General features: G+C 44.2%; 1 protein-coding gene across 1 annotated transcript in view; it reads left to right on the top strand.

Moving 5' to 3' along the window:
- The first annotated feature begins 2,552 nt into the window (after positions 1–2,552).
- The window catches only part of BST1 (bone marrow stromal cell antigen 1), a 17,270-nt gene continuing 8,126 nt past the window's right edge, over positions 2,553–11,696 (top strand). The window contains exons 1-4 of the mRNA XM_005878140.2: positions 2,553–2,781; positions 3,128–3,254; positions 7,754–7,889; positions 11,323–11,405. Of these exons, the coding sequence (XP_005878202.1) occupies positions 2,582–2,781; positions 3,128–3,254; positions 7,754–7,889; positions 11,323–11,405 (546 nt within the window). The 5' untranslated portion in view covers positions 2,553–2,581. The remainder of the gene's footprint in view (positions 2,782–3,127; positions 3,255–7,753; positions 7,890–11,322; positions 11,406–11,696) is intronic.

The following is an 11,696-nucleotide window of genomic DNA, read 5'->3' as shown; positions in this document are numbered from 1 at the left end:
ATATCACAACACATCATCTGTACACTATATTGTGTGTTCACCACCCCAAGTCAAGTCTCCTTGCATCACCATTTATCCTCCCTATACCCTCCTGCACCTCCCGCACTCCCCTGGCAATCACCACCCTGTTGCCTGTGTCCACGAGTTTTTTTGTCTCTTTTTTCTATTTTCCACAATCCTGCCCCAAGCAGCTTGCTCCCCAACCCTTTTTTAAAAAAATAAAATAAAAGATTGAATAATATTTCATTATGTGAGTATGTCACACTTTCCTTATTCATTCATCTGGTGATAAACACGTAGGCTTTTCTATGTCTTGGCTATTGTGAATAATTCTGCAATAAATATAAAAATGCAACTATCTCTTCAAAATCCTAATATAAATTCTTTTGATTATATGCCACAAATGAGATTACTGGATCATATGGTAATTCTATTTTTAACTTTTTGAGGAATCCCTCCCCCCATACACTGTTCCCATAATGGCTGCTCCATTTTACATTTCCACCAACAATGAACAAGGGTTTCAAGTTTCTTTATATCCTTGCCAATACTTGTTATTTTCTGCTTATTTGGGAGGGAAGGAGGGTTCAATTGTAGCTATCCTAGTAAATATGTGGTATAGTAGTAAATTTTAAATCAAATTTTAATAGAGAAAATTATTATTTTTTCTTAAATATATTTTATTGATTTTTTACAGAGAGGAGGGGAGAGGGATAGAGTTAGAAACATCAATGAGGGGGGGGGGAAGGACACATATGTAATACCCTTTGTAATACTTATTTATAATATTTTTTTAAAAGAATAAAAAAAAAAGAAAGAAAAGTGGGAGTATGCCCAGCTGGTATTTCTCAGTGGCTGACCATTGACCCAGGAATCAGGAGGTCACAGTTCAATTCCTGGTCAGGGCACATGCCAGGTTTTGGCTTGATCCCCAGTATGGGGCATGCAGGAGGTAGCCGATCAATGATTCTCTCTCATCATTGATGTTTTTATCTCTCTTCCTCTTCCTTCCTCTCTGAAATAATATATATTTTAAAAAAGAAAAAGAAAAATGTGAAAGTAAATACCAGGAAAAAACTGTTGAAAGAATTAGAAATGCATATTCCTGGAATGTGGACTTGAGGAGGGGCTGGACAGAATGTGGGGATACATGGAACAGACTGACAGCTGTCAGAGGGGAGGTGGGTTCTGGATGAAAGATGATGAAGGGATTACCCAAGGAGCATATATGCATAACCCATAGACACAGACAACAGTGTGGTGATGGCCAGAGGGAAGAGGGGAGGGGAGGGGCTAGGTAGAGGAGGGCAAAGAAGGTGGTAATGGGGACATTTATAATTGTGTCAACAATAAAAATAAAGAAAACCGAAAACAAGAGATTCAAATAAAATGTTGTAGAACCCTAGACCTACCCTGCAGCCACCTCCCATGTAATCAAATGCCTGCCAGACAGTCAGAGTTCATAGCTATCATCGCTGGGAAAATTGAGAGGTTGGCCCTCCACGTGGAATTCTGTTAATCCTGGCATCCTAGCTCTCTACACTGATTGTCTCCAGAATTGCACATCAGTCAGGAAGGGAGATGGTGACCTCAACAAGTTCCTTAACTTCCCTGGGTTTCTTCATCTGTTAAATGGGGATGATAAACCTGGCTCAGAGGATGTTGTGAAAAATAATGAAAACGATGCAGAGTTCTGGGCACACAGAATAGCTCAATAACGTTAGTTTGGGTAATTATTATTTCCTGAAAACAAACAACCCACTCATCACTAACAGGTGGAAAAGAGGGTGTCTGCCAAAGTGGGCATCATTTGGGGCCAGAAAAGTCTTTCTTGGGCTGATTGCACCTTCCTCTCTTGTTCTCCAACCTCCCTGCTTCGGGGCTCCCTCCTCCTTGGCTCAGGCCAAGATTCGCCAAGAGCTGTGTCCCTTCCTGGGTGATGTCCCAACTCAGCTCTGGAATTGACGCAGGAAGTGGGGCAGAAAAGGAGCTAGGTGTTATGCTGAGGCTAGCAGGTGGTGTATTGAGTTCAGATGTTGCAGATTATGACCTGCTGAAGGAGGAGGCACTACCTACTCACGGGATCAACATGACCCAGGGGTAGATCTCTGCATCTAGCGGTCACTTGATTGAAGTTGCTGTTTCACACACCCACACAAACACAAAGGAAGGGTTTTGCTTACAGATGCTAGGGTGGGTGTGGGATGAGTCTTCCGGGTGCAATGCCTAGGGAAGGAGTCCTCTCCCTGCCAACAGCCAGCTGGAAGTGGAGAAGAACAGGGTAGCAAACACCTATTCTATACCTGGGCGGAGATCACTAACTTTCCCAGGGCTGAACTCTTGGTGGTTATTTTTAAACAGTGTCCCAGAAAAGCAAAGCGGGAACTTAGGGCGGTAATCCTCAACTCAAGTCCTTATCTAGATGTCCAGACTCTTGGTGTGAAAAGGGCGACAAATTGTGAAATGCCCAGGCAGCGGTGGTTTAACGCATTCCAGTCCTGCCCAGGTCAGCTGGGGTGGGGTGGGGCAGCTTACGGTAAAAAGGGGAAGCCAGTCCAGCGTGCTCTCCAAAGTCCCCGCGATGGCTGCCCAGGGCTGCGCACTGTCCTGGATGTCGCTCAGGCTCCCTGCGCTGCTGCTGCTGCTTCTGCTGCTGCTGGCGCCCGGCTCTGCGGGATCCTCAGGCGCGCGGTGGAGCGGGGAGGGTACCACCCCGCACCTGCAAAGCATCTTCCTGGGCCGCTGCACCGAGTACCTCGCGCTGCCGAACCCCCAGCTGCGGTGAGCTCGGCAGGCAGGCAGGCAGCAGCGGACGGACCTGGGGGCGCAGAAAGGGAGCGGACTGGGTGGGCAGAAGGGGCATAAGTGTGTGGGAGGGAGGAGGAGGAAGAGGAGGAGGAAGTGGGCCCTCTGGAGGCCAGGAGGTTGTGGGGAGGGAGGAATGGGTTCTAAAGACCAGGGGTGTGCGGGAAGTAAGGGGTCCTGAAGGGAGGGTGGTTGTGTGGGGAGGGCCGGGGTTCTGAAGATCAGGGGAGCCAAGGTTAGGGGAGTCTGGGGGGTGACAGAAATGGAGATCTGTCACATTGCGATGTGGCTTTTTCTTTTATAAACGTGTGTTCCTGCGCAGGGACAAGAACTGCACAGACATCTGGGAGGCCTTTCAAGCGGTGCTGGCTAAGGACCCCTGCTCCGTGCTGCCCTCCGACTACGACCTTTTCATAAACCTCTCCAGGCACTCCATTCCCAGAGACAAGGTAACTGAGGCGCTCACGCGTGGCTCTGTCTTTACAGAGGTCAGAGGTGTGAGATTCGCGGTCTCCAGTGTGGCTGAAACATCAGCCACAACCTCCCAGAGCGCTTGCCCTGTGGGGCTCTGGGTGGGAAGGTGCCTTTATCTTCACCAGTGATCCCGGCCTCCTGCCTGCCTGGGCAGAAGGAGATTTCCTAAGTCAACAAGTCAGTGCAGGAGTCACAAAGGACATCTGGACGTTGCCACACTCCCGCCCTGGGCCTCCACCCAGGCGGAGTCTTTCTGTTTTTGTTTTTTGTTAATCCTCACCGGAGGATATTTTCCCATTGATTTTTTAGGGAGAGTGGAAGAGAGAGGGAAAGACAGAGAGAAACATGGATGTGAGAGAAATACATTGATTGGTTGCCTCCTGCACAAGACCCAACCAGGGCCTGGGCTGGGGAGGAGCTTGCAACCAAAGTGCATGCCCTTGACCAGAATCGAACCCAGGACCCTTTGGTCCACAGGCCAATGCTCTATCCACTGACCCAAACCGGCTAGGGCCAAGGCAGATTCTGGGTGACCTCTGTCCTCACTGACCTTGAGTAATTCAGAAAGTGCTCAACGTCAAGTAGCCTCCCAGAAAACCCATTTCTCCTTTTAATGGGCCTTAAGGTTATATCTGTTCAGTTCCAGTTTAAGAAAACCACATATCTGTACATTCTAATATAATAAATGAATGAAGTTATGTATTTATGTATTTATTTATTTATTTATTTTGGTTAATCCCACCTGAGGATATTTTTCGATTGATTTTTAGAGAGAATGGGAGAGGGAGAGACAGAGAGAAACATTGATGTGAGAGAGACACATTAATTGGTTGCCTCCTGCACGCACCCCGACCAGGGCCGGGAACCTGCAACCGAGGTACGTTTCCTTGACCGGAATTGAACCCAGGACCCTTCAGTCTGCAGGCTGATGCTCTATCCACTGAACCATACCGGCTAGGGCTGAAGGTTACTTTTGAAATCAGTGGTGGGGAGCTGCTGTGGAGCCCCTGCAGTCAGCAAGTGTGGTAGCCGTGGTGTATGGTGGGTGCTCTGAGCTGTGGGTGCGCCAAGCTGTGGGCCTGGCCATGATGCGGCAGCTCTCTCTAGAGCAGGGCATCACCCTTCACAGGGCCTGAAATCGTTTTTCTCACTTGGCATCAACATCACTTTATATCAGAGTGACATTTATCCAGCTGAAACCTTTACTCGAGCTCAGAAATAGGGACTCATCCTTGCTTGTCACCACTGATACTGAGTCCATGAAATACCTAAATCATATGATGGAATTATTAAAAGACCTGTTAGGCAAGTGCTCAGTTCAGAAACGTGTGGTAGTCATCTCAAATATTTAAGTAGTGAAGTCCTTGAAAGATGGCAGTTTGATACTGAGGGTACAAGACTGCCAAAGATGACAGTACACCCAGAGACAAGCTCTCCAAGGTGAAGTCCGCTTGGCACTCACACAGAACACAGCTACGGTGGCAGAGGAGGCTTCCTCATCTCCACATGCAAAGATTTGGCTGTACCTGCAAAGTGGGAAAGTTGGGACCACAGTTTATAACCAATTCTGAGCAAGTCCCTCTGCCTTCCTTCTGTTCTAAAACCCATAAAGTAAGCAGCTTGGTGCCCAACAAAATCCTGTCCATGACTGGAGATGGGACAAGAACAATAATGGAATTGAAGAACAATGATGTAATTCTCAAATGTGTGTTTCCTGAAACCAAGCCAACTATCGTTCCTGTTTTATTTCATTGATTAATTTTGAGATGGGGAAAACAACATTATATTTTACTGAACTGTGCATAATTGTGCCTTTTTTTTTGGTACCTGTTTGACTTTCCATCAGGTTGACATAATATTTTTGGCCACTGTTCTAAAGGGAACCAGCAGGTTACATCAGCGCTGTATCGTCAATTCCTTTGAAGATGGTAACTGTAGATGGAAAAACTTGCTATAAAGCTAAATGCCTTCCTAAGTTAGATCTTTTGGTCATGTAGCTTGACTCAGAATATAGGTAAATATGAAACACAGCAAAAGAAGTCTGAATATTCAGAATCTTTACTTAGGTCCTCAAGTAACTGATAATCCACAATCACAAAACATCCCTACTAGGTCCTTTTTGCCATTTGTTTCATTTGAATAGTTTCCATATTGAAAAAAATCTCCAATTATTTGATTTTAGTGTATATAATTTACACTTACAAAGCTATCGCTATTTCTACTCTTTAAATTCCCGTAGTACAAAACTCTTAAAAATGCCTTTGTTGTGTTTTATAAAATCAGGCTTTAACAATGATAAAGTTAAATGTGTATATTTAAAAAAATAATAATTAAGAAAAGTGGCCTAAAATGTTTTCTTTGAACAGTGCCTTGAGTTTAAAGACTGTTAGAGAGCATTTCTATTTCTCTGACATAATAATTCTTAACTTGATTTTTAATTGTAAAGTCAGGTAACATTGATGGTTACAAATGGAAAAAAAAAATCTTAACACGAATTTTTCCCTCTGTAAAAGAGGTAAATGGAGCCAGGAGGTTCAGAGATATAATAGACCAAAACCACGATTTTTAAGTATATGTTGAACCTTGCTGCTTCCCTGACAGTAAAGAGAGGAGACATAAATTTTATTCTCCTCTCTTGTCGATTTTGGTTCTAGTTGATGAACTCAGTAAGTATTTACTGAGCTACTTCCAAGTGCTGGGCATTGTGCTAAGGGTTGAGGATGCATCAGAGAACAAAACAGCCCTGCCCTCCGGGAGCTTCCTGTCTAGGCAGAGACCAGTTGGACTACTGAGGATCTGATGAGATAATGAGTGAGCGGGGTGTTGCCTTTTGTCTTATTTTTATGTGAGAACAGTATAACTTTGTTTTCTTTTTTAAATTTTATTTTTCAATTACAGTTGACATAATATTTTATATTAGTTTCAGGTGTACAGCATAGTGGTTAGACAATCATGTATTTTACAAAGTGATCTGTCAATATTTCAAGTACCCACCTGGCACCATACATAGTTATTACAATATTATTGACTATATTTCTTATGCTTTACTTTACATCCCTGTGACTATTTGTAACTACCAATTTGTACTTCTTAATCCTTTTATTTATTTTTTGCCCAGTTCCCCAGCACCCTTCCCATCTGTCTGTTCTCTGTATCTATGAGTCTGTTTCTGTTTAGTTTGCTCATTTGTATTATTCTTTAGATTCTACATATAAGTAAAATCATATGGTATAATCTTTCTCTGTCTGACTTATTTCACTTAGCTTAACATCCTCTAGGTCCATCCATGTTGTCGCAAATTTTTTGTAAATTGTTATATGTACCACCTCTTCTTTATCCACTCATCTACTGATGGGCACTTGGGTTGCTTCCAAATCTTCACTGTTGTGAATAACATTGCAGTGAACATAAGAGCGCATATATCTTTTTGAATTAGTGTTTTGGGTTTCTTCAGATATTTTTCCAGAAGTGGAATTTCTGGGTAAAAATACTATAACTTTATAGTCAGAATATTGCAGAATCATCTTCCAAAATTCAGGTTTTATACCCGCTGCTCTAGTAACACAAACATTGAAACACTGGTGCGTGGAGACAGAGAAAGGTTTATTCGATTTTTCCAGGGCGTCCAAGAGAGCAAGATCTCGCAAACCCATCTCTCCCCAAAAGCACAGCATGAAGTTTTTATGCAGCTTGGGAGTAGGGGATGGGTAGTTCCAGGGAACTGAGAGAGAAGTCTGTGTTTCTTTAGTCACAGGTAACATTTTGTGCAGCCAGACTCCTGGGCGGCAGTAACTCATCATCACTGCTTTAGAGACATTCTTTCCTTCTGCAAGGCAAACTCGTAAATTTCCCTCAGGACCCTGAAGTCATCATCTCCTGTTTGACAATGAAACCCCACCGCAGCAACTTAGGACACATTCTTAAGAAGAGAAGAGCAGTTAATGTGAACAAAGGCCTAACAGGAATTAAATTAATTAATTCTAGCTGCCCCCAAAATGAGGGGCACTAAAATCACCTGGGGTTCAGCTACAGGAACTATAAAGTATAATATAAAAGGAATATATTGCATAGCACCCTAAACACAGCTGTGGAAGAAGAGGCGGGGCTCACGCTCTCCATTTTCCAGATGTGGAAGCTGAGGCACAGGGAGAGAATATGCCTTGGTCAAGATCACACATCTAATTCATCACAAACCCAGGTCCCTTGATCTTCTTTTAAATCCAGGGGTCTTCATACACACATGGGCACACACACACTGTATTGTACTACTGGGAAAATATTTCACTAACATTTGCAGGATACCCTTGGACTAACAGGAAGAAATTAAGACCAAGAAAGGAAAGTGCATTTGCTGTGAGGCAGGTCAGAGTTGAATAAGAAATGGGTTGCCTGTCTGAGCTTGATGACATTGTGCCTGAAAAAAGTTTGTTTTGATTTCATTTTATATTTGAATGTTGTGTTTGTTTTTCCGTAGTCCCTGTTCTGGGAAAATAACCAGTTCCTTGTAGACAGCTACTCAGAGAATACCGGTCGCTTCATACCTTTGGGCGATGTTCTGTACGGCAGGACTGGGGATCTTCTGAGCTGGTGTCGGCAGGAAAATGCCTCTGGTAAGACTTCTGCACAACACACAAGACAAATAAGAGTTCTTGCCTGGCCAGCGTGGCTCAATGGTTGGGGGTCAACCTATGAACCAGGAGGTCACTGTTCGATTCCTGGTCGGGGCCCATAACCGGGTTGTGGGCTCAATCCCTAGTGTGGGGCGTGCAGTAGGCAGCAGATCAATGATTCTCTCTCAGCATTGATGTTTCTATCTCTCTCTCCCTCTCCCTTCCTCTCTGAAATAATAAAAAGGATTAGTTGTTTCTTTCTTAAAAAGGAAAAGAAAAATAAGAGTTCTTGCTTACTAGGCACTTGCCATTTGTGCTAAATGCTTTCATATGAATTTACCTCATTTCCTTCCCCACCACCACCACCAATCCTCTGAAGTAGGTGGTAATAATAACAATTAATCACCATAGCAGATAGCACCTATCTTTTGATGGGTATGTCCTAAGCACTTTATGTACATTAACTGCCGTAGACCAATTCCAGCATGTCATACAAGAGTTTCATCAAAAGGTTGATGAAACTTGGGGACTCAACAGGGTTGAGTCACAGATGTAGTCATCTGTTGGGAATGGCTAAAGACATTTCCCCAAAACAGCTGTAGGCTATTCCCCAAACTGACAATGCCTCTGTACCCTTTGAAACCTTACCCTTTGAAGTGTATTATCTCCACCTTGCCTTAGGACAAATTGTGTTAATAAAAGCAAGGGTCCTAGATAAGGAGGCTCTCTTCAGTTCCTTTAGCTGAAGGTCCTCTGACCCCCAGTGCCTTTCAAAATTATAACTCGTCTCCGGACTTTTATTAGTCTCTGGATTTCTATGTCATCTACGCGCAGCCCCTTTTCCAGATTCCTGAACCCTTCTTGATGCTGGGACATGAACCCCGGCGATTAACGGCGATTAACTAGTTTAATCCCCATGGGACAGGACCAATCCTAATTCATATTTTTGACAAATAAGGAAATTGAGGCACAGCAAGGTTAAGGAACTTGCTCAGGGGTGCACAGCTAGGAAGCAGCAGAGTCGGACAGCCTGACTCCAGAGCACGTGCTCCCCACCCTGCACAACTGAGCTTCACTCTCCTCATTTTCTGGAGGGGGAAGCTGAGGCTTAGGGAGGTTAAATCACTCGAAGAGGGAGAGGACAGGATTCAACCCTTTCTGAAAGATCTGAGGCCTGGGCTCTGAAATGCCTCTTCAGGCCTCCAGCAGGTATTTCCAGATTAAAATCACAGTGAGAGTTAAGGTCAGGAGGACTGACCTGCAGGTAGGGACAGCTCTTCTCCTCCATCCAGCTCCCCTGCTAGGAGCTGGCAGCATAAAGCCTCCCGACCCTCAGGGAGCTTATAGCCTTGAGAGGGACCTTTACCCATTATCGAGTGCTAGGACACAGGCGGGGCTGGGCTCCAGGGAGGAGCAGAGTGAGACACCAGCCAGACCAGGGGGTCCAGGAAGCTTCCAGGAGGCTCTTGGCTCTGGGTGAGTCTCAAAGGACAAGCAGGAGCAAGGCCAGCAGGGAAAGGAGGTGGGGGAAGGTGGTTCCTCCCCGAAGGCTAGAGATTCTTCCTCCCTGGGTATTAGAGATGTTTTAAATGTTAACCTAAGCACAGTTCTGCTTATTTTCCTCCATTCATTCTTTCATTCATCCATCCAACTAGAAGCCATAGAGTGCCTACTATGTGCCAGGCCCTGGGAATATAGCAGAGAATCAAACAGGAAAATAATACCCCCCCTTTTTTATTTTGATTTTTTACAGAGAGGAAGGGAGAGTGATAGTTAGAAACATCGAAGAGAGAAACATCGATCAGCTGCCTCCTGCATACCCCCTGCTGGGGATGTGCCTGGGACCTTTTACTCCGCAGGCCGATGCTCTATCCACTGAAGGAGAGGGAGAGAGAGATAGAAACATCAATCATGAGAATCATTGATCGGCTGCCTCCTGCACGCCCTACACTAGGGATCAAGCCCACAACCCAGGCATGTTCCCTGATCAGGAGTCAAACTGTGACACCGTGATGGCGAACCTTTTGAGCTCGGCGTGTCAGCATTTTGCAAAACCCTAACTTAACTCTGGTGCCGTGTCACATATAGAAATTTTTTGATATTTGCAACCATAGTAAAACAAAGACTTATATTTTTGATATTTATTTTATATATTTAAATGCCATTTAACAAAGAAAAATCAACCAAAAAAATGAGTTCGCGTGTCACCTCTGACACGCGTGTCATAGGTTAGCCATATCTGTCCTAGTTCATAGGTCGACACTCAACCACTGAGCTATGCCAGCTGGGCTAAAACCCATTCTTACATTATAGAGGGGCAATAAGACAATAGACAGGCAAGTAAAATATATAGTCTTGCATAAGATTATAAGGACTACAGAGAAAAACAAAACAAGGCAAGAGGATGGAAGTGCTGGGCAGGGGGATAAATGATCATTAATAATACTCACCAGTTGTCCATAGTTTAAGAGCAAGAAAGTATAAAACAGGAAAATACAGAAATTACTTTTGGGACAAATACCACATAAAGCCGTGGCTGTCAGAAATGGTGGGAGGAGCAGTGGCAAGCCAGAGAGTTTGATTCCGATCCTCCGTGCCATGTACCATCCCTGGGACTTCTCTGAGGCTCAGAGATCTCTGAGAAATTTGGTCTCTGACCTGCCCCCGTGATAACCAGAACTATGTTCAAGACTAGAGTGTGTAATTTACAGAAGTAATTACCACTTTCTTATACTGATCCTCTCTTGAGTTATGCAATGGGCCTTGCACCTTAACAACATTACAGGTGATCACGTTTGCACCTCCCTGAACACATTGCCTGCCTTCAGGGACACATTGTGTCCTGCTTGGTTCTCCCTGGAACAACTTGTCAGTCAGCATGTTCCTTTTTTTTATTTGTTTTTTTTTAATAGAGTATATAGTGAACAAATACCATATATATCTACTGAATTATGTCCTTAAAGTTAATACAATTTAATATATTTGAACATGTTATAAAATGTCTATTTTCTGGCTAAGACTATCACTTTCTGTTTTTCTTGTATTTACTTCCAAACCAGGGCTAATTGGAGAAGGTACTTCTTCCAGTGAAGCAAAATTGTATGTGTTTTTTTTTTTTTAATCCCTTTACTAGCATTCCAGTAGAGAATAACCCAGCTAACATGCTGATGGCTGGCCAGGCTCACTCATTAGCCAACTGCTCAGTTCTTCACCTTCCTCGCATCTGCTCCGAGCAAGATGATATGTTTCCGTATCACGGATTGGGAGGACACTCACCAGGCTCCTGTGGATTGGGTGGGCAGAACTGTGACTGCTCAGCTTGAGCACATTGTGCAGAACACAGGCTGAATATATTTTTCAGAGCCAGAAAATACCTTTAATTAATTCTTCCCAATATCCTCTTTGAAATGAAATGTGTTTGTTTTCCTCCTAGGACTCGATTACCAATCATGCCCTGCATCAGAGGATTGTGAAGACAATGCTGTGGATTCTTTCTGGAAAAGGGCATCCATGCAGGTAATCCTGGGGTGCACGGCTAGGGGCTGGGCACAGTGGGGACCCCCGAGCATGGGACAGAGGGGGTCAGAGACGTTCTGAGACTGGGCCATCGGGTCACCACGTACCTTCTTAGAGCCTCACTTTCCACCTTTTCAGGACTCTGATTTAGTCTCTTTGCTCCATAAAGTTGTGTGGACTTGAGCTTAACATGGCACAGAGATGTCCAATTAGTGTTCATCAGAGATGAGGATATTAAATAGTCGTTATTGCTGTCAGGTGGTGGTGGTTGTTAGGATTTCAAATAGATGT

The sequence above is a fragment of the Myotis brandtii genome, unplaced genomic scaffold (assembly GCF_000412655.1).
Source record: "Myotis brandtii unplaced genomic scaffold, ASM41265v1 scaffold547, whole genome shotgun sequence".
NCBI classification, from domain to species: Eukaryota; Metazoa; Chordata; class Mammalia; order Chiroptera; family Vespertilionidae; genus Myotis; species Myotis brandtii.
Note: the sequence above shows the minus strand (reverse complement) of the source record. Positions and strands in the feature narration are given on the sequence as shown.